A 27,970-nucleotide genomic window follows, 5' to 3' on the forward strand; every position below is an offset into this window, starting at 1 on the left:
CATCCGATATCAGATAAAGACAGAAGTGGTTGCCAATTAACATTCCTCAGTGTAATTACAGCATAATCATTCTGCTCTCTTCCTCTCGTATCTCTATCTGTCTCTCTCTCTCTCCAGGAAAGACGTTGGCTTGAGGCGTTTTTTCCCAAAAGACCTGCTGGATTCAGTCAAGGTGAGAACAAAGACTCTGAATGGAGATCACACAATAGTACACACAATATAATATGTCAGGTTGCTAAATCATTGTATTCGCCTTCTCCCTGTGAAATATTTGTGGATCAATAAGGTCCGAGACGTAAATAAGGAAGTCAACCTCCCCCTCATTCAGTAGCTGCCCCATCTGACCCACTGCAGTTACTCTATTACTAACAGTAACCAAAGTGGGTGGTTCATAGGCAGCACCCCTTTTATGTGACTGCTCTTTTGAGCCAATTTTCTGAATGTGTTGAAAAGGCTGGCTGACAAAGTGTGAAGTAGCTCAAGACTCAACAACATTTGGATGAGATCTTTGCCAACTTGCCATAAGTTTTGTTGAATGGAGGCAAAAAAGAATGAATACGAACCAGAGTGTGTACTTATATTCTACATAAAGACTTGTGATGGATTTGGTTTTCACCAGGGACTGAGCTCTGTTCTGCAAATCTCACTTTTAAAGTAAGAGAGAGATACCCTTATTGGCTTTTTTGCTGGCTTAGGTTTTTCCTGAAATTAGAATTTGTTCTAGCAATTCATCCCACCCTGCAGGACCTGGATCTAATAAGTTTAGTCGTGAGATGAACACACACGCAAGAAAGCTCTGCCGTTGTGTTGTGTATGTTTGCAGTGATGGCTGGGTGTGCCGGCACAATGCACACACTCTGACAGTGATACATTTACGGCACGCGTTTATGGGGAGGGTTTCAGTGTGTCTGTGTGAAAGAAAGGCCCCAGTGACCTGAAAAGGTCTTGATGTCAGCGGGCGGGCGGACAGATGCTCTGCAGAAGGAGAGGAACTGTGTGTTTGTGTTATGTGTGTGTGACCCTAAGGTCATATTTAAACCCACTTTCTCTATCCAACAATGAAGAGGGAGGAGGACAAGTCAGTGTGCGTCTCCTTCTGGGGTCCCCCCGTCTGTCAAGCCACTATGACTCCCCCCTCATCACCTACTCCACCGCCTCTCCTAGTTTCTCATTTTTTACTATTATATCAACAAACATTCCCCAGAGTCCATCTTGATTATTGTAAAGCAAACAGAACTAGTAGAGGTATTAGGTATTTGCATTTAACGTGTGTGTGTCTGCGTGCGCGCGCGTCTGCAAGAGAGCACAGCTGTCATTTATGTTTCTGCCTTTCGCCCTGATGAAAGAGAATGGTGGTCATTTAATGGGATTATTAGCCCTCAATGGACTCTACTTCCACACACACACACACACACACACACACACACACACACACACACACACACACACACACACACACACACACACACACCTTGGAGCAGATGGCTGTGGTAGTAAAGAGTGACTGATTTTTTAAGCTGTGGTGAAAGCTTTATACAGAGCAGAGTCTGCTCATTCATATCGACAGGCTGGGCAGCAGGTTGAGTTAAACTGACCTTTAGTGGGTTTGGAGATCAACCAAGAGGAGTTTTCCCCATCATCAGACTGATAACTGCCCTCAACCTTATGAAAGAGCACAAAATGATTTGATAAAACTGCAATGATATCTACTCCTATGTTTTATTTGAAGAACAACAAAAACACACAACTATTACTGACAGGACACGATTGATCGAATGGATACATATAACTGCATTTAAGGTGATTAGAATAAAAGCTTTTGACTTGTTCTGCCATGACAAAAGCCTGCTCTCTACTCGTACCTGACTTAATAATAACTCCTTCCATTACTCTGTCATCAGAGTGTCTGAAGGATGTTCTTTTCTCTTGATAAAATAACAATTGTAAAGGGAAAGACAGCTTGGGCCACGGTGACAACCCCATATTGAATCAAAACTCTATTTGACCTCCAGCCACTACTGGGCAAATCACATCAGAGGAAACACAGAGACGTAAGACACTTTTAAGATAAGATATTTAAGATATTTCGTCCTTCCTTCTGTCACTGAACTGATGAATAAAATAAAAAAAACGTTATATATATAAACTGTCTGGGACTGTTTAGCAGAGCGACCTCCCTATTGCTACAGATACAGCATGATGAGGAGGAGGAGGAGGATGATGAAAGCCCCTCGCAGTATTTCCTATCAGGAAGGGTGGACACTTTGGACAAACAATATCTCTGTGTGAATGTGTAAGACTGTGTGGTGGAATTTGAGGAATGAAAAAACCCTGATCCTATCAAGAACACATATAAGCACATACACAATATATTCTGTAATCATTTCTGTGTAATGACATCTGCTGATCCGTGTGTGTGTGTGTGTGTGTGTGTGTGTGTGGCTTCTTGATTCCTTCAGGCTTAATAAGTAGACAGCTGGCAACAGGGCTCTGTAATTCTGAAATGAAGTGTAGAAAGGCTTTTATTAACAACTGAATATTACAAAAATATAATAGCAGTTGAATTCATCGTGGCTAAATAAAATGGGAAATTGATATTAATGAACACTTCAATCAATCAATGATGCCACCCTCAGAAATGCACGGTTCTCATTATACACACCCTAGGTCTATTGATTATGTGTTAGACTCACCTGTCATCAGTCAATGGCTTGTGTTTAGGTCACATCTAAAAGTCAATAAATCAATACAGTTGAAGCCTTTCTGGTTGCGATTTTAATTGCTAAACTGTTCATTTATTTTGTGTAGCTTGACCTTAATTTGATGAACCAGTCTACTGTAAATCCACTCGTGCTTTTTTAAGCCCGGTTTGTAGTGCAGTAAATCCCCTCTAATCTTTATCTTTATATATACATGGAGAGCTATTTATAGTTTGTCTGTACTGCATGTGTGCCTGTGTCAATGTGTATTTTCATGTGTGTTACGATAACATAATTGATATGCATTTTCATTTCCTTATCACAAATTATTTGATGTAGTGAAGCTCAATATCATGTTGGGGGCAACAGGGTTGAAAAAGTCATGAATTCCTCTTCATATAAGCCACAAAGTTTTATATATACATCAGATGAAGAGGATTATATATGACGTGTGTGTGCTGTGCATCTTTATGTCTAGGGAATGATGAATAATGTCCCTAGATGGATTTGATTTCCCTCGATTCCCCCATCTGTCCGCTCTAGTAACATAACTGACCTAAAAAAAATCACGTCTGAGTAAAACAACTGTCACACTGAGAGTCGTTATATACTTACATGAAGTGACGCTACACATGAAAGGGCAGATTGGGATATTTAATTGAGTGGTAACCAGCAGTTCCAATGTCTCTTTGTGAAGATATTGATCTGAACTGAGAGTGCCCCTTGAATGAAGTGGGGAGGTCATTTTGATTGGGAACAGAGTGGACTATAAGTCAATCAATGTTTTCCTCTGTTAGTGTCACACGCATACATTCACCACACTCATGCATACTCCTCTTTCTTCTCCAAGTTACAGATTTAATTTAAATTGTGTTTTAAATAAAGTCGGTATCTAATTGAAATGTTCTTTCTTTCCAATTATCTCCTCTCCTCAGGCTAAATCTCTGCGTAAATTGATTCAGCAGACGTTTAAGCAGGTAGCCAATCTCAACGATGAGCAGTGCATCCTGAAGTTTTTAGAGATACTTGCACCAATCTACCGCTTCGACAAGGAGTGCTTCAAATGTGCCCTCGGGGTAAGTTTCTTCCATTCCATGGTGTCTAGATGCGCCCGAAAGGCTCTGCTTAGTTGTGTAAGGCTGACCTCTTCTGGCGGGATCAGGTTCTGCATGTATCGAAGATGTGGCGCTATGCCAATGTGTGTTTTGAAATGATATGATTATTGCCATGACTATTCTCCTCTTTATTCTCTTACTCCTGCCTTGCCTTTTTGCTCTCTTCCTCTCATAACGTGTACCCCTCCTCTTTTGACTAACAGTCCAGCTGGGTGATCCAGGTAGAGTTGGCTATCGGGCCAGAGGAAGGGATCAGCTACCTCACTGACAAGGGATCCACGGTGAGTTCCTAAACAGCCAAGCTCAAAAGGGGCTTTAATAGCCTCCACACTTTTTCAGCATCTAAAAAAAGATATATCTGTTGTTATATTGAGTATTAATAAATATGTATATTTTCAATAGCCCACCCATCTAGCTAACTTCAATCAAGTTCAGTCCATCCAGTACTCGGCTATGGAGGAGAAGGACAGGAAAGGGATGCTACAGCTCAACGTAGCCGGAGCTGCTGAGGTACTACTTACATTCACTTACAATCTTTGTGTATTTGTCTAGACATACAAATGGGGTATACAAGTACAATTGGTTTTAAAGAATACCATTTATAATATGAAGCAACTCAAAAAGGTGACTTTTACTGGTCTATGGCTATGAGACAAGACAGTCCTCATCGCTCCTCCTTTTCAGAAATGTACCTTTTATGATTTACACACTTTTCCTCAATCTTCTTCAAATTCAGGTAAAGAAATGATTTCAAAATGACTTTAAGAACACAAGTAAAGAGTGTCTTTTAAGAGGGTTATGTACAAATGAACTGGAAGTTTAGTTGTTGGTGCAGGGAAAACAGTGCTTTGGGCTATTGTGCAAAATGTAAAAAAGGGTGTTTAATCTTTGACACTTTTAGAGATGTATGTGAAGCTAATTCAAGGAAAAATAAACACGTTTCTCACTCTCTAAAGGCAGTACTATTGGTAATTGTTTTTCATGATGACCAGTTTGGCCTCTGTTGGATAGTAAAGGCTTACCCTAAGCTGTTCCCATCGTGCTTCTTAACTTGGTTACTGTGCCCTTTGTTTGTGAGTGGCTGAGATGGATACAGACATTAACGGATGCTCTCCTATGTATAGATCCCACATAATGGTTCTACTCACAGAGGAAGAGTCTGGTAACCCGCGCAGATATATGAGTGCAGTCTTTCTCTTTTATTGGATTTACACACACACACACACACACACACACACACACACACACACACACACACACACACACACACACACACACACACGCACTGAGATAGGAGTTTTCCCCTGACGTAAGGAGCAGCCCCCCACCCTGTGCTGTCATGTGTAAGAATATGTGTGTGTCTTTGGGGATAATGACTCTTTGTAACAGGCGTGTGTGTGTGTGTGTGTGTGTGTGCGTGTGCGTGTGCGCAGCCTCTCACCATTACGACAGCATCACTGACCATGGCAGAGAACTTGGCTGACCTGATTGATGGCTATTGTCGACTCATCACTATGGAAACTCACTCTTTCATCGTTCGATTTCAGAAAGGTATGAAAATAAACATGGCTCCTTTTTTATCCCGCGTCTTTGGGTGCGCCTTACAGAGTGTTATCATGTTTTGTGCTCACACGAGTGAAAAATAATGTGCGCCACGAAATTATAGTTAAACTCCAAATGTAATGGGTTCTTTCTTGGCCCATGCTAGAGCCTTTGGCAACGTTTACACAAACCGAAAAATGAATTTCCTCCGTAGAGAAGAGAACATTTTTAGTTTCAGGAAGTGTGCCCCCTTTTTTAATACTTTTTAATGAATGTATTTGATACGCATGCTGGTTAAAACTTCTTTGTAATCTTCATTTTGTGTGATTGAATTACTCATTTTGATCCTGATGATGTGTGCTTTTGTCCTCTAGAGGGAGAGAGAGCACTACCTTCCATCCCAAAGTAGGTACCTTTCTCACTCTAAGCACTGTTACAGTTGACTTTATTAAAGACACATCACACATGTATCACAGATCTGATGATTCAGAGCTGTGATGCCTATTTTCTTCATTAGCTAAAAAAGATTTACACGTTCTTTGTGTTTGTTTATTCAGGACCATAGCGGGACTATCACATTTGAACTGTCACTAAGTTAAACACAAACAATTAGCTTACTGTTGGTCCTTTCAACTCAAATCTCCCTCTCCTTTTTCTCCTCTCTCACTCTGTCTGTGGTCAAATAAGGAGATAAGTTTAGGAGCCAAATATTTTCCACTTAGGGTTTTTAAACACTTGGCTAGTCTCCTCCTCTTGCTCTCCTTCTCCCACTCTAAGTTTCTCTTTGCTCTCTGCCTCTCTGTATTTCTCCCTGCCTCTTGTGGTCTGTGATGTAAAGATCGTAGTAGAGCTTGAATACAGACTCAGACAGAGAGACCACGGCAAAGGCAGGGAGATTATTGAAACAGTGAGGGTTAGTTTAAAGACCCAATTCCATCCTGCTACTCCTTTAAAGGATACAACTATAACAAATGACATGTTTGTTTGAGAGGCTTCAATTTACCCTAGGTATGTGTTTTTATATTTTAAGTGTTAACTGCTTTGACTGTTGTTTGATTATTGTCTAATTTGTTTCTTCTTCTTTTTATAGAGTATCAAATAATGAGAAAAAGTTAGAAGCAGTCAGGAGTGGAGTGAGAGCTATCTCTGTCTCAGGTAAGATAAAAATGATGCACACACACTCTCACAACGACCGGTTTAGGAGAAACGTCTGACAGCTTCCTTGGCTCCAACTACTGTCGTCTTTTGTGTCACATAATTTCCTCCGACATCTGTTTTCTCTCTCACTCATCTCTTATTGTGATCTTCTCCGTCGGGACTGCCTCTCCCCCTGTTTCTCCCCCTGTATCTCTCTCTCTCGGCAGTCCTCTCTGTTCCTGCTTTCTTTTGTTTACTTCCTCCTCTCCTCCTCGGTCTGCCACACATCCATTCACTCTTTTCTTTTTTCCCCCTCACACTCTGGTCTTCTGTCCTGCCTGATTGGCTGCAGACCTAGTGACATCAACGCCTCCTAAGCCAACCAAGGCGCGGCGTTTCCTCCTCCCCTTTGTCTTCTGTTCAGATTCGCCGCCCAATGGTATCCTCGGCTCTCATTGGACAGTTAGTGGAGGAGCGTGTCCACAAAATTGTGATGTGCTGTAATAGAAACCCTCATTTCATATCATACTTATTGGGTAATGTCACAAGAGTACAGAAAAACCTCAGAGAAAATGAATGACACCTGAACACAAATATCACAGTGTTGTTTAATGTGTTATTCCTGGATCTGTTAATACTATTTGGTCCAGAACTTGTAGTGGCCACAGCACAATTTATTTTCTTTGCAATGGATGCCCTCCTCTTCTAAAGTAATGTCCTCAGTGCCTGGTTGCTTTGACTAATTCAGTCTTACGTGTATACACACACACACACACACACACACACACACACACACACACACACACACACACACACACACACACACACACACACACACACACACACACGATTCAACCAAAATAACCGTCCGTGTGCTGCTGCTTTTAACCAAGCCAATGCTCTTAAAATAAGACTGGGTAACAAAAAGAATAGCCTCCTAATTATTGGTTACTTTCTATCTGAGAGGGAACTCTTTAAATCCAATGGCTTGTGTGTTTTCAGTCACAATTTGTTATGTGTTAACTTACACGTTTACATTTTTTGAGCCTAGTACCTGCTGAAAAAAAGCTACTAATAGATACCCATTTTCAATTTCCGTCTTTGTACATTTTTACTTTCATTCAATAGAGGGATCGGACTGGAGCTACTGACAAAGAGTGAAAGGGTCTGTCACCACATGCCTTGCTGCTTGGTTTCAAGTTTGGATATTCTTAATCATTAGTTCAAGTTTTCATTTAGAAAAATTTGGGTTCAACCGCCAAGGATCTGCCCTGTTAAAATGTCTTCAATCAGCACCGGCTCAGTGCTGAAGTTGTTTTGTTTGGAAAAAGTCTATAAATGACTTGTGGTTTGAAAAATGCAATCACTTAAATGTAATTGATCTTTGTGATTCTACCAAAATTCCCTCCATTATCTACTGTATTTTTCTCCTGCTACAGTATATGTTAAATATGTCCCTGTGTCTCCATCTATGGCTTTGGCTCAGTAGCTAGCAGTTCAGAGAGACTCTTGAATCTGGACAGCAGCTGCTTTCTTATTGCAACTTTTACAAGTGATCCAAACTTTTTTTTCTGCTGGAGGCTCCGAAAGTGACACGCAGGCATGGTTTACATCCTGCTTTTAGGGTTTCAAATGTGAGTCTGAAGTTTCTCTAAGTGAATTGAGCTCTGGATTTATATTTGAAACGTCAAGTTAATAAAGTGCATCACAGGATTAAAATAAGGGATTAAAGTACTTCACACAATACGTTTAACATTAAGAGCAAAAACCGAAGTGAAATGGAAAGCGTTATTCGAGGTGAGGAAGAGAAAACACAACAGAGAACTAAAGCCTTACAATGTGCCTTCATAGCCTTCAGATTATCGGGAAGAGAAACAAATAGAATAGATAATCGTTTCCAAACAAACGACAGGGAATGTCACTAAAATAAGAACCAAGAGCAGGAAGCAAACTGTCCTCACTGCTAGTGGAAGGCTAAGCTATCACGTGTAAACAATGCAAATATTTAACAAAATCGTTCTCCTTTTCAGTACTTGCTGAGAGATAGATGAAAGGGTAACACCCCACTGTGTTAGTCAATACTTAACTAGAGCAAGGAGATTTTGTTACTAAGGAGATTTTCGTTTGCTAAGCTGACCGGCTGAGGTTGTGTGTTTACTGCATCTGTACAGACATGAAACCTTCTCCTCTAACTCTCTGCTGACTCACTCACAAATATTTACAGCTTGACGACAGAGACTTTTCTGGAGTTCAAACCCTGTCTTTCATATCGCTTCCATATCTTGAATGACCTCATTCCACCTCCATGTGTCTGTGCAGCATTAATGACATTTGTTAATTTTTTCAACCGAGATATTTTGATCCTTAGCTAACTGCTCGCTTAGTGTTTGGCTTTGCAGATCTTGCAACATCTTGTTGTTTCAAGGCTTTTCATGCTCTAACCGCTTTCTTTCTCTCCCTCTTTTCTCCACTCTGCCTCCTGCTTTTCTCTCTCTCTCTCTTCTCGCTGCTTTCTCTCTGTTATTCTCCTGCATGCTCTCCTGGACCCTGCAGAAGATCTTAGCGGGGATGGTAAAGTTATCCCATTGTTTATTAACCTCTATGTCGTCCTCACTGCACCAACACACTGCAGCCTCCTGGGAATGGTTAGCGTGTGTGTTGGTGTGTGGGTTGATTGTTTATGCATGCTTTCCTACATCTTTAACAATGGCGCTATGTATGTGCTGTGTTATAGAGCGATTGAAATAGCTTAAAAATTGTTCTTTAGTTTTCTTCCCATGTTTCAGTGATTGGAAACATGAAAAAAACATCAGCTTTATTGCGTTTGATCTGTTTAGAAGCTATAGTGGTTCACTGTTTTAGTTATGTGTTTTTAAGTTTTGCAATTGGATTACCACAGAATTTGAAATATGTCTGCTTTTACCAAGAATGAAACAAAAAAGCAGAATTTGGAAATTAAGTGGTATTTCTCTTGGTGGACTCGAAACCTTATTCTCTCTCTGTCCACACACACACACACACACACACACACACACACACACACACACACACGGAAACATACATCCATGCACACACAGAGTGGAGTAGGGAGAGGTTTGCTGGATTCAAGACAGTTGCATTCCTGGCTATAATGGGCTAACTAGATCTCTGTCACACACACACACACACACACACACACACACACACACACACACACACACACACACACACACACACACACACACACACACACACACACACACACACACACACACACACACACACACACACACACACACACACACACACACACACACACTATTCCTCCTCTGAAAGCAGAAAGAGACAATTTAAACTTAAAACGCCTGATTGATTAGAACCATTTCTGAACCACATGAGCGACTATGAAGCATTACAAACCATAGATCGCACAGAACAAACTCAGAAAAATGTGTTTAAAAAATATATATATATATAAAACTGAAACAGTTGAAGTGATCTGCAGATGTAAATACATCAAATACATTAGAAAAGTAAAGAAACATTAAACTCATTGCTGGATGAAATTAAAAAGTTGAATCTTTTTTGCTTATTTGTTGTAGTTAATAAAACATGTCTGATTATATCAACTTTTTTATTAACTGCTAAGTGACCATTATTTAATATAGTAAAACACATATCAGCAGCAGTTACAGTCTGCAGAGCTGTTGCTTTTATATCCGTTCATAGGACGATATATTTAGAAGCGTGTTAAATGCTTTCCTTACTTCTCATGTGAAACATAAATCATGCGCAGCAACGGTTTAGCAACAGTCACGCCTGTTTCAAGTGGTTTCTAACTTTTCTCCAAAAGGATATAGTACTGCTAAATTATCAGCAGTAAAAGGTAAACTCAAAGCGTACAGCGTGTCATTCAATTTATTCTTAAATAAATAGTTTGACCCTTGTTTTGACCTTTGGAAAGAGTCATGCTAGCTTCTTCCTTTCTGCTTCCAGTCCTAAAGCTGCTAGCTGAAGCTCCATAATCACACTAAAGACATCAGAGCCGTATCAAACTTCTATCTCAGAAGTGTTAGAACTTACATTAACTACTTCTTTCACATACTCTAAATGGCTTATAACTTTGATCAAATCAGCCACAAGCATTACAAAGGGATTTTGAATACATGTATGGTGATGTTTCCTCAGAGCCTGATAAATCCTGAGCTGTGTGGGTTGCGTTCAGGACGGCAGATGTTTGACTCTTGTTTCCAACAGCTGAGTCTGCACACTGATTTTATTTTAAACACCGCCATCTGGTTAGCATAGACTCAATCCATCTTTCCCTCTCTTTTTCCTGCTGGCTTTCAACTCTCCCCCTTTCTCTCTCTCTCTGCCTATCTGTCGGATTCTGCACAGATTTGATCCTAAATGTTACTGTCTGCTAACATGACAGCCACTCTTTCTCTCTTTCACTCTCTCTTGTATCCCTTCTCCTCATTTTATCTATTTTGTTCTACTTATCTCCCTCTCCTCTCTGTCTTCATCTCATCTGTTTTTATTTCCCTCCACTCCTCCACCACCACTGTGACTCCCTGCAGCCCAGCTGCTCTCACACAGATGCACAACACATGCTCAGCTGACAAACTCCGCCAAGTGTGTGTGTGCAGAGAGAGAAAGAGAGGAGCTCCGTGGGTGTTGTTTTGCGCAGGAGTTGCCGAAACCCTGAGTTTGCTTCATGCTTTACAGCTTTACAGCTTAGTTTTATTGTGCAGCTTTGTTTTTTTTTTACTGCACATGTGTTTGTGTGTGTATCGGTGACCCGTCATACCATAGCGGACGCACGGTAAACTTAGCGACATGTGCAGGATTTGTTTTTGATTGTTTTTGTTTATGTACGTGTGTTATTCTCTTGCGTTTCTTTTAAACTGTTCATGTGCATCTCATGTTACAGAGACTGATGACTATGCTGAGATAGTTGATGAAGAAGACACATACACCATGCCCTCCAGTAAGTAATATTTCCAATCTTCTGTTTTGCCTAACGTCTACAAACTCAAGACAATGAGCTTCTGGTGCACCGCAGCAAGAAAACTCTATGTTAACAGTTGTTTGTTATTCTTCTGTCAAATGTGTTCTAACACATCCATTTTGTTCTGATATCTGATATGCCGAGTGTGGTGTGAATCTTTTCCAAGAAACACACTGAGACAGGGAACATCAGAGGAGTTGCATGAAAGCGCGTTCAGTTAGGTAACAGTAAATCAGATTCAAGCCTGTTTCAGTGTCTTAAACAAACAGCAGAGACACCAGCTGCAGGTCAGACAGGCTATAACTCAAACTGCATCTGTCAAATTCATTCATATGTAAGTAAAAGCATTTGCTGTAGCTCTGTAAGTAGCAGTGGTTTGAGCCTCCTGTTCCAATACATTTAATGTGGACGCTTGGGCCGGTTCAAAGTACTCATATATTTAATTGCGTGGCCAACTTTGAAAATGGACTGTGTTCTCCTTTCCTCCCACAGTCTTTTTCTATCTTTCTCTGTCTGGCTTCATTTCTTTGTCTCTCGTTTTGCTTATTTTGGTCTACCTCTTTCTGCGACTTCCTCTTAACAGGCTTCCTTCGGACTTATTTTCCACCTGAGTTCGTATGTGTGTACATGTCATACCGTCTGCTTAACGTGTCAAATTAAACTGCATTACAGTAAACCGCAGCAAGTTTTAATATTTATTAACTCATGTAAAGAGTGAAATGCCACAATTATCTGTGCCTGTATACGTGTGTGTGAGTGCGTCTTTTGAGCTATTTTCAATCTTAAAGCTGCTGTCTGGCTCTCTCCCACCCTTCATCTCTTTTTCTTCCTCTTTCTCCCATCGCCAACACAGTCAGCTATGGAGTAGTTGAAGGTAAATCTCCCTGTCTCTCTGATCCTGTCCTAACAGTATGCCTTATGTTTTTACATTTTAGTTCATATTTTTCTTTGCCAGGCACTTTATTACAGTCTCTTCAACTTTGCTCATTAAACGGCATCATTTTGCAAGATAGGTTCTTAATTTAAACCTAATAATACCCATTCATTTACATGATTAACAATATTAATTATCTGGCTGTTTTGTAACCAGTGTGTTTTGTTCCATTGATTAGTTATTGGCAAAGAAAAATACAAAGACTTTAGTTAGCTAATATCCAGATTGAGAATCACTTGTGTTTGAGGAGAGTTCATCGGGGTCTTCTGTTGGAAATCAAAGGGAGGGCCAATCCATAAACAATGCAAGATGTTTCTTCACAAGTTTAATAAGAAGTCTCCTCTGGAGCTGAACATCTCACACTACGTGTTGTTTATTGGCTTCGTTCTAATTTCACCATCATGTCGGTTATGACATTTTTATTCCTTTATCAGGATTTATTATCATTACTTCTTTTGTGTGTAAAGGAACTGCTGTATGGTTTATTTGCAGCATATTTCATTCTTAAAATGGAATGTGTATTGGTTAGGTTGTTTATGTTTATCTGTTGGTGGAGTCAAATAGCCGGACTTTGTTTAGCCCCACAGAGGAGGATGAGTTCCTGATGGTCAGCGTCCTGCGAAAACTTCTTGAGCTCAGAATTAAGTCCTTTTTCACCGCAGTTGTCTGGAAGCTGACATAAGCACACCTCTGTAGAAATGTTTCATAACCTTTTCAACAAGGCGGACACACTGATAGCGCATAAATGTCAAAGCCTGTGCATATCAGGTGGAACTTTTGTTTTCAAATTCTTTTGGACATGCTCACTGAAAACAAAAAAGTTACTCCCAATTTAGATCAAGTGACTCAGTTTGTATCAGTATTTCACTAAAAAGATCCAGATGTACTTCTCAGCTTTGCAAACTGTGGAAGAAATGTGCTCTTTTGATGTTTACATGCACAGATGACTCAAGGTTTTTAATCTCCAGTAAGGAAACTGAAAAGATAATGGGACTGTGGTGTGCATGTAAACCAGTTTTTATGAACTTTATATTTTGCCTGTTAATGTGTTTACTGTATGTTTGTTTGTTAGTCATTGTTGAGTGTTGGTGTGCATGTTATGTCAACATGTGTCTAGTTAGATGTGTAAGGGGAAGAAAATCCTCGGTCAAATTTATTTTTGTATATTGTTAATATTCGACTTTAGACAAATCAGTTTGACATTGGATGGTGTTTACAATGACATGGATTTGACTGCCTTAATTTACTTTTCTGTGGTTACAAATGATGACCTGATACCATCATAATTGTCCTGTCCTGGTAAACCCCATCCAAGTGAAGCATGTCAAATGTAATGGGCTTTTTAGTGTATGAAAAATTAATTAAATGTGTAAATCTCTTATTTTCACTTCTTCTCCTCTCTTCTCCTCTCGCTCTCAGCGCGGGATTATGAGATCCAGAGGGACAGGATAGAGCTGGGTCGCTGCATAGGAGAGGGTCAGTTTGGAGATGTACACCAAGGAGTCTATAACAGCCCGGTATGTGGAAATACACTCACTCTTTCTAGAGCAACCAAAAAAGGATCAGATTTAATGTACATACTACCTATAGAAGGTGCGCAATAAGCATAGATACAGCAAGTTGTAAGGTAAACGTGATAAACATCTGGTAATTACTCTATTTTACAGCTCTAACAAGCCATTTTACATTAACAAAAAGTGTTTTCCTATGACTGCACTAACAAAGACCAGATCATTTTACACAGACATTTTGTCAAATTTAATCATTTTAAGTAAATTGTAAACTACTTTGGTTTACGTGGGTTAAGAGTTTTGTCCTTTTTTTAGTAGCTCATTTTTTAAAATGATGTTTCATGTTTGTGATATTATGAATATCAATTTATAATTCATACAGTATAATCTGCTAACTTGTGACTTGAAATGTGTGTTCTGTAGGACCAACCAGATTTAGCTGTCGCCATAAAGACCTGTAAGAACTGCACATCTGACAGCGTCAGAGAAAAGTTCCTACAAGAAGCATGTAAGACCACGCTGTTTAATTATTGGTAAGCCATGATTCATTTAAAACATACTGAGTGTGTTAATATGTGTGGTTCTTTTCCCTTACAGTGACAATGCGTCAGTTTGACCACCCTAACATCGTCAAACTGATCGGAGTGATCACAGAAAACCCTGTGTGGATCATCATGGAGCTCTGCACTCTCGGAGAGGTATGGTTAAAGATAACGTCCTCATATAAGGACTAAGTAGAGTGTGTCCTCTTGTCCTTATACTTAAAAATGTAGAAGAAAGTGTTGTCTAGGATAAGCTTGACTTGGAATCCTCTATGTATGGTAAGAGTGTGTCAGTGATGATGACATGCATGGGACTTATTACCTGCCATGTTCTATCACATTTCTGGATCTTAACGCCACGTCTGTTTTTGTGTCCATCTTTCTCTGTGTCTGCAGTTACGTTCGTTTCTACAGGTGAGAAAGTACAATTTGGATTTGGCCACTCTCATTCTGTTCGCCTATCAGCTCAGCACAGCGCTCGCATACCTGGAGAGCAAACGCTTTGTACACAGGTACACACTCAAACACACGCATTCACAAAATACATTAAGTCAACAGTAGCTGTAGGCTTATGGCTGCATGTACTGGATTGTTATTATAGTTATCATACCAAAAAATATTTTTAATGTAATGTTAAAATAAAAATGGACAATAATGTCTTGTGGCTTCTTACAATCAGACATGTTTTGCTGTGTTGTGTGCTGTTGTGTTATGCCTACATTTTTACTTGTACCTACTGAAATAAAGTAACAGAAAGAACCCAAGTGCACTCAGTAGAACATTTGGAGTGACAAATTCATATTTGTGCATCTATGACAAATAAAATGTAGGCCTAATATCAGCCAATACTGATTTACAGGGACATCGCCGCTCGCAACGTGTTGGTCTCCTCTGTGGACTGTGTGATGCTCGGAGACTTCGGTCTGTCCCGATACATGGAGGACAGCTCTTACTACAAAGGTAATGACACTCAAACACAGCTTTATATTATGTTGTATAACAGAAGAATGTCATACAACACAACATAAAGATTTCTATGTTATTTATCACGCTACTCTTCTGAGCCGAGCAGACTTAAAGACCAGTTTTCTACTTTTGAGCATGTGTGCACTTTTTTAGATTCCAGTACTTTACCACCACCAACAGGTTAAATCAGGATACTGCAGTTTCTCGACTCTTTTTTTAACCAGCAACCAAAAGATAAATGATAAATGTAATGATTGGTTTGTGTTTTATAGGTAATACAACGCAGTTTATTCTTTTAAAATCAGTTTATGTCTTTGTCTCAGCTTCGAAAGGTAAACTTCCAATCAAATGGATGGCTCCTGAATCCATCAACTTCAGAAGATTCACCTCTGCAAGCGATGTGTGGATGTTTGGTGAGTTATATTTTATTTGTGTGTATTTTGTGAGTTACGGTTACTTAAAAAGATAGTTAAAGTAAAGCATACGAGTAACAGTCCAAAAGAGTTACACCTGTTTCGCCGTCTCTCTGCAGGTGTGTGCATGTGGGAGATCTTGATGTACGGCATTAAGCCTTTCCAGGGCGTGAAGAACAATGACGTGATTGGCCGGATAGAGAATGGCGAGCGGTTGGCCATGCCTCCCCAGTGTCCGCCCACCCTCTACAGTTTGATGACCAAATGTTGGTCGTACGACCCAAGCAAGCGACCGCGATTCACCGAACTCAAAACACAACTCAAGTAATTAAATGTCTTTGTCAGTTTGTGCTTTGAAGTGTTTGTATGTTTTCATAAAAACTAGTAAGTAATGCTTTTACTGATCAATTTATTATTGCCATATCAAAGGCTGTTAATATATACAAATGGACTGTAAATGTCAATATCCCAACATGGCATTGTATTAAAATAATATTCAATAATTGATGATCATGAACAAATTATATTGGTAATATGTAAAGAACACAAGCACATACCAACTGAAGTTGCTCAAAGTATACAAATAAAATGCACTTTTTCAATGCTTTGATAAGAAAAAATGCTTTGATGAAAATTAAACAGGGTTTTAATTTATTTAGTGTACTGAAGAACTGATGGACGATTTTCTTTCTGAGGACTGTTTTTATCTATTTGGGAAGGAAGTATACCCCTTAATACAATGAGTGTTACTTTTGTAGCACCATACTGGATGAGGAGAAGCTTCAGGTAGAAGAGAGACTTCGGATGGAGATGAGGAGACAAGTCACCGTGTCCTGGGACTCTGGAGGGTCAGACGAAGCACCGCCTAAGGTAAGCCCGAATGATCTCTTTCTGTTCCTGTCTGGTTATTTATTCTGTTTGGCATGGCTGATAAACACAAACTGTTATCTGTCTGTATGCAGCCCAGTAGGCCAGGATACCCCAGTCCTCGCTCCAGTGAAGGTTTCTTCTCCGGCCCCCAACTTAACCACTTCTCGGTACAGAAACCACACACACACACACACACACACACACACACACACACACACACACATACACATACACATACACATACACATACACATACACATACACATACACACACACACACACACACACACACAACTACACAGTTCCCGTAGAGGGAAAACTGCTCTTCTGTTCCCTGTAATCCACTGTGGCCGCAGCGGTGTTTTCCTCTCACATTTTCGAGTTTTAAGTGACTGGGAAGGAAGAACTCAGGCCTTATGGGAAGATATAAAAACAAACAAACAAACAAACTGTATCCTATTCAGAAAAAATCCTGAAATTTAAGAAAGGCATACAGTAGCAGGAATAGATAACAAACTGTTTCTTCAGGACAAATATATATGTTAGGAGTAGTGACTTCAAACTCAACCCATACAAATATATTATCAAAGTGAAACGTGTTGATCCTATCAGCATTAACTTCAGATCCTTAAACAAATATTTTTGCAGGTTTTATGTTCACTGCCACAACCTGTGAATAACTTATTGCTGTGAAGTGCAAGCTGTGCTGGGCATCCTTTTTCTAGAGAGAGAGAGAGAGAGAAGGTGTAATGTGCGTCAACTTGGTTAGACTTTCTCATATTTTGCAGTTGGAAATAATGAGAACCAACACTATTTTTATTTAGATAAACTCTACATATTTTCTGAGTTGTAGTGATGTTGCAAGATAACTGCAAACATTCATTATATACAGTAAATTCCTACTGATTGTTGTTGAATATGTATTGATATTGATCTGGTTTTCAGACCCTTCAAAGGTCACTGATAGAGGGTGGGCATTGTGGCAGTCAACACAAAAAAACTTAGCAAAGAGTATTAAGTCAAATCTCTGTAGGAATGTTGTCTGCGTCAGTCACAAATCTTGAAAACATACCAGCATATTTGAACAGGTTCCATAAATCAACTTTTTATTTGGGCTCGGAAATGTTTTGGTTGAGCAATGACATCACAATGAAGGCCGACGCAGTATTTAACTCGGAGGACAGACTGTGTCTAAGTCAGAAAGGGAAATGTGAGACTTTCAGTTCAGTTATTCCTCTCCTCATAAACCGAGTAGACAGCAGGCATTTCCTGTGCTCACACACACATGATCGTGCACACACAATAAGCAGCTCCCTCCGTCTCTCCCTCTCTGTCGTCCATATAAGGAGTGTATCATTTGAACTACACGTCAGACTTGATCCTATCACACGTCTAACATCTGTACATTTTGTGTGCCAGACTGAGGGCACCTGAAAATGCTGTACAAGAACTCCTATGATTGTTTCAAACATTGCACCAAATAATGCCTTGCTTCAATTAATATTGCAGACTAAATGTTAGTGGGATTGTTACTACTAAGTCTTTTTGAAATGGGGGTTCAGCCTCAAATCTGCTGTATGTTATTAGCCTTAAATTTGTACATTTACAAAAGCATAACAGAATCTGGAATATCATGATTGTTATTACAACTCGTACTTAGAATTGTTCTGAATTTGGTCATTTAAAATATGTAAAAGGAGTTTTTGTTCTCCCCACTGCAGATTCTTCTCAGCATTATTAACCATGTTTTAAACACTTTCGGTTCCTCTGCAGCCATCAGCCCACGGTGGTGTCGGAGGTAGCTACCCTCCCTCTGACTCCTGGAGTCAACACAGACCGGAGCACACTGCGCTGTGGAGCCCCAACATGGAGGTATGCACCCTCAGTCATTTGGTGGGGAAAGCTCATCCAATAAACATTTATTATATCTGACCATTGAGTGGTGAGAGCAGATTTTAATTACCTTCGATGTTTCAGTCACTAAAATCAAGGTCTGTCCGGTAAATATATTGATTTAAATAACCAAACCTTTTACACAACTGAAATAACCTCAGTCTCAACTTTATTTAAATGTATCTTGTTTTCTTTTGATGAAATGTAGCAGCAGCATAGGTAGTTTTTCTCTGGAATTTTGTGTTAAATATATATATTTTAAATAGGTGAACTGTTGACATTTAAGCACCCATGTTTCCTGCAGGACGGTGGGTGTGTGGGCCATGCTATGATGGAGGAGAGGCTGATGATGCAGCAGCAACAGATGGAGGACGACCAGCGGTGGCTGGAGCAGGAGGAGAGCTTCATGGTTATGGTAATTGTGTTTATACAAGTTACAGTTTTTCTCTTTGGTCTATTTCTGAGAAACAGATGGACTCTTCAGTTTCAGGGTCATCATAATACTTTGCAATCAACAAGTAAGTAAACAAGTAAACTCATTTATGTGTTGTTTTGCCAGATGAGATCAGGAATGTAATTTACAGATGTTAAAACTGGCTGCTGTGCTTGATTTATCTGACCAGAAACTGAAGCGTCCCCAAAAGAAGCCAAATCATTACTTTTGACAAATATTTTCCCCTTCATCAGGTCAGATCATTTTTACTCTTGCCTTGCATTGCAGTTTTCATTTTTGAGCCAGGTGTAGGAGAGCTGACAGAGAGAAAAACAGAGATGAGTGATGACGGCTGGATAGAGTGTCTCCTCTTTATTGACTGCTTCATAGAACAGGAAGTCTCTCCGGACGGACTTGGCCGACTGAATTGCTGATATCTTGTTTTTTATTTGGAAATCTCTGGATGTCATTTATTTTTTGTATATTCCATAAACGCACCACTTCATCTTTGCACCTATCTTTTTAGAAACTTTAGTTCAGATTGATTTAATGGAGACACAAAGCAGCACTCAATGCTCCCCACATCCCCCGCAGTTTTATAGCTCTGGCCTTGCACTCTCCTGGAAATTAAAAAGTGAAAGCACGCTTCCTTTTATAGGGATGAACAAAGTATCAATCATCAGTAGAAGGACATGGTTTCAAACACATTCTTGTCACTTGATACATGGCAGAGGGAGTAATGTGCAACTGCTGCCTGGAGATGTTTTCCACTCTGATGCAGGCTGCAGGTCAGTTTTTTTTTTTTAAATGAGTGAGAGTCTGCTAAAATGAATCTTTATCTGGCTTTTTAACAACGGCATCTCATTGTGAGAGAATTTTTTTTTTTTAGGCAGTGTGGTTTATGAACGGAATGGAAATCTGTGTTATTTATTTGAAGGAATTTCTGCTGACTGACAATAACAGCCAAAAAGAGAATCCTCATTTTCTAAACATGTAAATATCGGTATAATGCATCTGTAAATCTTTAAGTGGTACAATGGCATATAAGCTACTTTATTTAATTTAAAATGAAAGAACCCATCTATTTATGAAGATACATTGAAACGGTGAATAGTTTCCAAGTTCTTCTACCACTGCTGTCTGAAATTCCGAAGTTTTTGGTAAAAAATGCTAGCTTACTTTGAAATAAACTAAAAAGGTGGATCAAAAGGAGAATTGAAAACAGAAATGACTAACAGAAGGAAAGAAAGGCCTGAAAAGAAAGAGATGGAAGTTTGTGAGGAGGAACGAGAGAGGACAGGAGGAGGGAGAAAGGAAGTGGGATTGGCAAGAGCCGTGAAGAGGGTGGATCGAACAAGGAGCCCATCAGAGAGAGAGGAAGAGAAACAGAGCGAGATGCAGAGAGATGGAAAAGTGGGAGGGAGAAACGGAGAGGAGAGGGGTGGTTGGATCTTTTCTCTGTGGCTCAGTGGAGCTTTTCTCCTCTGGAAAAACTTCTTCTCTTTCTCTGTCTTTCCCTCTCCCTCCATTCTCCTCTGACTAAATGTTTCTGTCTCTCTCACTTCATTTCTCTCAGTCTCATCTTCCACGTCTTGACTTTCCTCTCACTCTCCGTTTCTCTGCCCTTCCCTTTACGACTTCTTTCCTGCGTCTCTCTCTTTCCATGTCTTAAGTTTCTCTTTACTTGCATCTATCTTTCTCTCAAACTCTCTGCCCCCTATCTCCGCCATTCTTTCAATGGCCTCCACTCTCTGCTCTCCTCCTTCTGTCTACTTCAGTCTCTATTCTCCCAGGATGCATCTCTTCAAGGCGTGCTTCACCAAAACGGTACTGAAACAGAAAGAGAGATGGAGTCATGCTTGGGCTTTAGAAGTGCAAATGTAACTTTTTTATAGTTTGTCAGGGTCTGCTGCTGCTGCTGCTGCTGCTGATGATGTATAGAGAGAAAAACTAGTTTTGTGTTTGCAATTATTAATCTATTTTCTTTTGATATGTGGTATTTGTTTAGGAAAGGATGAAAACTGCTGCTTTGCATATACTTTATATTTTGTTACCTGCAGGTGGCTGTAGCGTTGTTTACTGATTGTTTGTAAATGCTTTTGTTACAGTGAGTATTTTTATAAAAAAGTAAACAAATCAAAGTGTAATACCTCGTTTATGTTTTGCTTTATTATATCACCACACTGGAACTCAGGGATCAGCTTTCACAGTAATGGAAATTGCTCCAAAACGCATGCTTAGTTATGGGTTTCTGTATTTTTGTCTCTTCCCTCCAGAAGGCAGAGTCCAGAAACAGCAGAGGAAGCATCGACAGAGAGGACGGCATACTGCAAGCACCGGTCAGTCTGTGTTTGTTTATTTATACATTGGGAATCTGTGGCTCACTACTTTAAAATAAGGGAAGCAAAATGGGAAAAGGAGCATAGAAATGGGAGGAGGAAAAGAGTGTCGGTTTATATGGAAGTTGTGAAAGATAAAGAATGTAATTGTGTAAGAGGGAGGCAGAGGGAATGTATTCAGACAGACAGACAGACAGACAGACAGACAGAGGGAACAGACAGACAGAGGGATCAGAGGCTGGGAGAGAAAGTATTTCTGCCACAGAGGGTACTGCCTACACACCGACCACATGACCACAGAGGACTCCTGGGAACTTTAAGGCCAGAGGCACTGCTCAGTCCCATCTGACTGTAAATGTGGAATATACAGTACTATCTTAAAGCCATTCCCAGATTTGAGCTTATCACCACTGAAGAATGTGTCCATTGTAACTGAAGCTGAGGGTGTGTGTGTGTGTGTGTGTGTGTGTGTGTGTGTGTGTGTGTGTGTGTGTGTGTGTGTGTGTGTGTGTGTGTGTGTGTGTGTGTGTGTGTGTGTGTGTGTGTGTGTGTGTGTGTGTGTGTGTGTGTGTGTGTGTGTGTGTGTGTGTGTGTGTGTGTGTGTGTGTGTGTGTGTGTGTGTGTGTGTGTGTGTGTGTGTGTGTGTGTGTGTGTTCTTCTGCTTAGCTTGTGAAATCATAAAACGTTACCCTTTTCTGCAAAGTGAATCATCTTATTAGAATATTGTGTCTCTCTTTTAATGATTAAAGAAAATGGAACGTTTAACCTGTGTGTTTTTGTTCCTGCACAGGGTGGAAGCCAACATATCTACCAGCCTATAGGGAAACCAGGTGAGAGGATGCTGACATGCTTATTTAAAAGAAGTGATAACACACTGTAGTCAGTTCAAAACTAAATGGCCTGCAATCAAGTAATAGTTCAGAAATGTTATTAACAGAAATACCTGCAGTATTTAACAGTAAAACCAGATATGGACCAGAATTCCCCATTTCAGGAGGTTATAATTTGCTGTCGCTACTGTACTTTATTATTGGAGTATTATTCGTGATTTATCAAATTAGGTCAACCTTCTTTTATCTCATATTTCAAAAAGGTATCACTTCTTTTATGTTAAATGCTTAAATAAGTACATACTTTCCGCCACTGCACACTAGCATAGAGTACTTGTTTACATGCATGACTTCATACATACGTGTAACGCAAATAAACATCTTTGTTTCAGAACACGTGGCTCCTCCTAAGAAGCCGCCCCGCCCTGGAGCTCCTGCTCACCTGACCAACCTGTCCAGTCTGTGCCCCGTGGACAGCTACAACGAGGGCGTCAAGGTATGAATAATTGAAAGACAACTAGACGCGAGCTATGGAGACAGATAATATGTATTCCCCTGTTTGAAAATGATCAGATGAGGCAGATTAAGATCATTTTTAAGAACACAATTGCTTCACTTTGCTCTTATTTTTCCATTCTAGCATATTGGTTTTGAGTTGACTTCATCACTGTTTCATTTTGCTGATGGGTTGCATGCTGCGCCATGCTGCACCTTGCCTTGCCTGTGGTTTGCTTTGGCCTAATGTGCTGTCACTCTTCTCTCCCCCTTTATTTTTCTCCCCCTCTCTCATTAACATCCATGCATTCCTTCTGTTTGTTTCCCATTAACGCCCTTCCTTCTTCTTGTTCTTCATCCTGCATTTCTGACCTGTTACTCTGCACCCATCAATCATCCATCACATCTTCCCCCTCTTATCACAACCTTCTGCACTACTCTCCAATATCCTCCCTGTCATCCCCCTTCCTTCCACCTACACCTCCCCCATCTCTCCCCCTAGCCATGGAGGGTAAGCTGATCTTTGTGTTCGTCCGTCATCGAAGTAGTTAGCTATTAGTTACCATCAGTATCATGTGTGGAGAAGCTTTTTTTTTTCTTTACCAGAGGCAGAACAAATTCTTGCATGTCGACCAAATTATTCAAGTGTAAATTGTGAATCTCCTTAAGTAACATTTCATGCAAAAATAGCAACAAAACTCCTCTTTTTAGCCTCTAAAAAGAGGAGTTTTCCAGCTTTTCTCTGATCCATATCATTCCAAACTTAATAAGATGGTTTTAGGCTTGTTGTGGCCAATGTTTTATGAGAATAACCCTGGTAAAGAAAATGAAGCAAAATAAACGAGTCCCCGTAGTGATTGATTAGAAGCATTGTAAACTGTCTCCCATTGCATCTTCACATGGAGGACATAGACTTTAGATAATATAGATAAATATAGTTGAAGTAAGTAGTTATATAATTCTGCATTATATTTTTTTTGTTCCTCTGATTTGTGATTGAGAAGCTGAGGGATTAATTTGTATTTCACATTATACAGTAAAGTTTTCCATAACAGAAGCAAACATTAAATGCAAAGAAACTAAATTGTAGCTTGAATTATTCAAATGAAACTCCCTAGTGATTCCTTTCCTCCGAGCTTTTCCTCAGTAATGCAAGTAAGCCTTGTTTTAATGATGTCCCCTCATTAATGGCCTCAGCTTCAACTAAATCAAATCAACTGAGTAGTTTTGTAAACATTAAATAGACCTGCATTAAGGGATTTTTGGCCACCAACTTAACAGATGACCCTTAACATATAGCAGGTATACAGAGCATCACATCACACTTGTTCATTTGATTTAAAATATAATTTAATGAAGGTTAAAACTTGAGTCACTAGAAAACTGACCCTGTCCGTCCTGCCATCACTCTGTGCTAACATGTCCTCTAACATAGTAGTAGAACGTGTTTAATATTTAGGTAGAAATGCATGTAGTAAGAAATAACACTCCCAGACACACAAGACTTAGTGTATTGTTTGTGTGCGAGTAAAACTAGTCGAATACTGCCCCCCTGCGGTGTGTCTGTATAACTACAGCCGTCCAAAAAAAAGAGGAAAAACTCTTCAAATTTCTGTGGATTTCCAATCAGTGTTGATAGTTAATTTTGTCCAATGAAGCAAAGCATTTCTCAGTGTGTGATTTATTGACAGAGAATACCAAAGTGCAGTAGTTTGGCATTCATGCAGAGAGAAAAAGGATTCAGCTTTCCTGATCAATATAGAACTCACTGATGGATTTATGGCCAATTTAACATCAACACTGATGGGACATCCACACGAAAGGGGCAGAGATAGACCTTTTTAAAACATGTATTGCTTGTTGCTCGTTGTTACAATCATGTTTTCCTCATGGCTCCAGTTGCAGCCTCAGGAGATCAGCCCGCCCCCCACCGCCAACTTGGACCGTTCTAACGACAAAGTGTATGAGAATGTGACGGGGTTGGTTAAAGCTGTGATTGAGATGTCCAACAGGATTCAGCCCGCAGCCCCGGAGGAGTACGTCCCAATGGTCAAGGTAGGATCAATATAACTGTCGACTTTGACAGTGTGCGGCAATCTGTGATCTGAACTCTACCAACTGAGAAGAAATGTGTCAAAGATACACATTTCTTTCCCTCATTTTAGAGTATTTAGACAAACGTTAAAGGTCCACAGATTTAAAATGAACTGATGCGAAAATATGTCTCTGTGTAGGAGGTGGGTCTGGCCCTCAGGACTCTGCTAGCAACAGTGGACGAGACGCTTCCTGTGCTGCCAGCCAGCACGCACAGAGAGGTAAACACACACTGTAAATATGTTTTATGTACATGCAAACATGTAGGATAATGTTATTTCTCTATCCTTATACTTGTACTAAATAACAGAAGAAGATTCTCACTTTTTTTTTCTTTCGCTCTCTTTTTTGTATGCTCAGTAATTATTTTAATTTTAATTTATACAACAAAGTCTTTATAACCTTTATCAGAACCTCTACTTTAGGAAATGTTTTTAGGTTTTTATAAATGTGTCTGCTGTGAATCTCCTGAAGCTCTAAAGCTCTAAACGCCCACACAGTTGTTTCTACTTGTAGCTAATTACTCCTCCGCTCAGCTTTGCTCTATTCATGATCATAGGTTTATTTTAAGTGGTTTGATTTTTTTAAGTCCATTTATTGAACATGTTAACAAAGGTTATTTTTTTACCAAGTATAAATAGTAAAGTTCATGTTCAAAAGGGGCAAGAAGAAGCATGAAAACGTTTCTAGTCCTACCCCCCTAGCGAACATTGCTAGTCGAAAGTCATACAGAGTTCAGTTCATGGTCGTCAGCGGTCGTGATATTTGCCTCATTTTTTGAAAAAATGAATCAAATGAATCTCTTTGTACAAATCAAAAAAATAAACAATAATAATAGTCAAATAATCTTTACTGGTAAACCAAAGCTTTTTTAGTTTCAGTAAAGTTCCACAGTATTTCAGCCCATCACTCCAGTTGTTCCACAGATTAACACCTTTTGTAGTTATGCAGTGAAGTTTGGATTTTTTTCATACAGGTGGTTTTTTGAATTAGCAGTTTCCTCTGAGCATGTATTTGTTTTCTCAAGTTAACATTTGTTTGTGTTATCACAGATTGAGATGGCTCAGAAGTTGTTGAATTCAGATCTGGCCGAGTTAATAGCGAAGATGAAACTGGCCCAACAATATGTCATGACAAGGTGGGTGCAAATATAAAGTGTTTTACTCATAAAGATGAACTAATAACTTCACAGATGTAGTAACACAGTGAGTGTTTTCTGTCTCCTGTACAGTTTACAAAAGGACTACAAGAAACAGATGCTAATGGCAGCTCACGCCCTCGCAGTGGACGCCAAGAACCTGCTGGACGTCATCGACCAATCTCGACTTAAGATGATTCGCCCGCATTAGCTCCTGTTGGAGAGGGAGAGTGTAGTAGCTCTCAGCCAATCACAAAGAGGAGAGGACATTTTTGATATCCGTCTTATTCTAGACGGATATCGGTGACGTACGGATGAAACGATGAACTGCCAGCAGACATGACTGACTGAAACAATCCGCTCCCTCTCCTCTTCCTACAAACATTCATCGTATTTTCTTCTCTCTGACCATATTCATGTTTTGGTCAATATCCTGTTTTTTGTACTTTTTTTGTTGCATTATTTGCTTTTGTATTCAGCAAAACGCTCCTCCCCCCCATCACGTATCCCCAGAGATGAGTTTTTTTGCTCTTCAAATCATCCATTACTTTTTAATCTTTGAAGAAAGTTAATCAAACAAAGATTTCTATGGCTCGCGTGAAGGACTGCAGAGATATTTCGGTGAATGGACGCTCCAAGAAAAAAACGAATGACTAACACTCTCCACATGTGCAGGATGTAACAACTGGAACTGAAGAGCCAGAATGAGGCGGATAATGAAGATGATATGATAATGTTGTTGTTTAAACATGCTTTTATATCATTATTAATTATAATTATGACTATTACTATGTTCAGTCTTGACTTTTACAGCATGTCTCTATGTTCAGTCCTCTTCTTGAATATTCAATGGGCAAAAATAATTGATTTACAGCTGCTCATAAACATCATAACTTCATCTTTTTCTTCCATCTTCTCTTATCTAGATCTCTTTTTCTCAGGCATGAGGAGATGGCATAACACAGAAATATGAAAGAAGAACAAACTACATGTCACAGACCACTCTTAAATACAAAATCTATATTTTTAACACTTCTGAGGCATGAATTGTGAGTGAATAAGAGTGAAGGGGGGTGAGAAGGAGGGAAGCTGGATTTTGAGTTACATTGGAGTTTCTTATTATTCTGTACAGTAGGTCACCCTGTGTCAAATGCACTTAAAAGGAACATTTCACTCAAACAATATTGGTTTCCTCAACAATTCAACATTTTCTGGAGCATCTCGCCTGTTATTTTTTTACAGAAGTTTCTACAAAAATGTAAATGAATGATTTCTTTATTGATGTTTTGGTATATTGAAGCCACATTGTGTTGCTGCATTAATCATGTAGGGGGTCCCTTCATCAGACTCTTCTTTTTCTCACAGTTAGATGCTATGTCTTAGTCATTTTCCTTTTGGCTGATCCAGGAATAGGATTTTCACGGACATCTAAATACAAATTTAAAATATATGTGTCCTTAATATTCCCTCAAAACCAGGGACAGATACACACCTTTAAACTGTGTTTTGTAAACTACAGAAGTGGTTGGTGGTCGGGTTCATAGAGGTTCATCTTTTAACTGGTTCATGTCCAACATCCTTTGCTCTTCATCTCCTCTCCATCAGTCCTTCTTTTACTCCCTCCTTGTCTTTCTACCTCCAGCCACTGGAGTTATTTATACCTTTTTCACCCCCACATTTCTCTTTTTCTCCCCCTCTCTGATTCTCTCTCCGTTCCCTCTCCCCTGAGGTGAGCAGCATTCTCAGGAAGGAGTCACATGTACAGTTGCTAAACCAAGCAAATAAAAACACTGTTATCTTTAAGAAATACTGCTGGCTTCTGTCTGTTTCTTAACTACGTGTCTTTGACCTATACTTTACTAATCAACACAGATGCACGTATGTTGATTATCTTGATTGCTTGCAGCTGTGGACAAATGATTTCATGACTTACAGTGGGGCAAAAAAGTATTTAGTCAGCCACCAATTGTGCAAGTTCTCCCATTTAAAAAGATGAGAGAGGCCTGTAATTTTCATCATAGGTACACTT

General features: G+C 39.7%; 1 protein-coding gene across 5 annotated transcripts in view; it reads left to right on the forward strand.

The window, feature by feature from the left end:
* The window catches only part of ptk2aa (protein tyrosine kinase 2aa), a 52,954-nt gene extending 25,204 nt beyond the window's left edge, over nucleotides 1-27,750 (forward strand). For 3 of the 5 annotated variants that reach the window (XM_063898857.1, XM_063898856.1, XM_063898852.1), the window contains 27 exons: nucleotides 118-172; nucleotides 3,635-3,775; nucleotides 4,018-4,095; nucleotides 4,217-4,324; nucleotides 5,248-5,365; nucleotides 5,731-5,761; nucleotides 6,447-6,511; nucleotides 9,047-9,064; nucleotides 11,406-11,462; nucleotides 13,837-13,934; nucleotides 14,352-14,436; nucleotides 14,526-14,626; nucleotides 14,867-14,982; nucleotides 15,330-15,430; nucleotides 15,760-15,849; nucleotides 15,969-16,173; nucleotides 16,608-16,719; nucleotides 16,812-16,886; nucleotides 18,493-18,591; nucleotides 18,917-19,027; nucleotides 21,322-21,384; nucleotides 22,175-22,214; nucleotides 22,607-22,710; nucleotides 24,609-24,764; nucleotides 24,944-25,024; nucleotides 25,856-25,941; nucleotides 26,035-27,750. In XM_063898857.1, the coding sequence (XP_063754927.1) occupies nucleotides 118-172; nucleotides 3,635-3,775; nucleotides 4,018-4,095; nucleotides 4,217-4,324; nucleotides 5,248-5,365; nucleotides 5,731-5,761; nucleotides 6,447-6,511; nucleotides 9,047-9,064; nucleotides 11,406-11,462; nucleotides 13,837-13,934; nucleotides 14,352-14,436; nucleotides 14,526-14,626; nucleotides 14,867-14,982; nucleotides 15,330-15,430; nucleotides 15,760-15,849; nucleotides 15,969-16,173; nucleotides 16,608-16,719; nucleotides 16,812-16,886; nucleotides 18,493-18,591; nucleotides 18,917-19,027; nucleotides 21,322-21,384; nucleotides 22,175-22,214; nucleotides 22,607-22,710; nucleotides 24,609-24,764; nucleotides 24,944-25,024; nucleotides 25,856-25,941; nucleotides 26,035-26,152 (2,512 nt within the window). In that variant the 3' untranslated portion in view covers nucleotides 26,153-27,750. The remainder of the gene's footprint in view (nucleotides 1-117; nucleotides 173-3,634; nucleotides 3,776-4,017; nucleotides 4,096-4,216; nucleotides 4,325-5,247; nucleotides 5,366-5,730; nucleotides 5,762-6,446; nucleotides 6,512-9,046; nucleotides 9,065-11,405; nucleotides 11,463-13,836; nucleotides 13,935-14,351; nucleotides 14,437-14,525; nucleotides 14,627-14,866; nucleotides 14,983-15,329; nucleotides 15,431-15,759; nucleotides 15,850-15,968; nucleotides 16,174-16,607; nucleotides 16,720-16,811; nucleotides 16,887-18,492; nucleotides 18,592-18,916; nucleotides 19,028-21,321; nucleotides 21,385-22,174; nucleotides 22,215-22,606; nucleotides 22,711-24,608; nucleotides 24,765-24,943; nucleotides 25,025-25,855; nucleotides 25,942-26,034) is intronic. The other 2 variants (XM_063898854.1, XM_063898855.1) reach the window with 2 other exon arrangements.
* The last annotated feature ends 220 nt before the right edge of the window (nucleotides 27,751-27,970 follow it).

Source organism: Eleginops maclovinus, chromosome 13 (genome assembly GCF_036324505.1).
Source record: "Eleginops maclovinus isolate JMC-PN-2008 ecotype Puerto Natales chromosome 13, JC_Emac_rtc_rv5, whole genome shotgun sequence".
In the NCBI taxonomy this organism is placed as follows: Eukaryota; Metazoa; Chordata; class Actinopteri; order Perciformes; family Eleginopidae; genus Eleginops; species Eleginops maclovinus.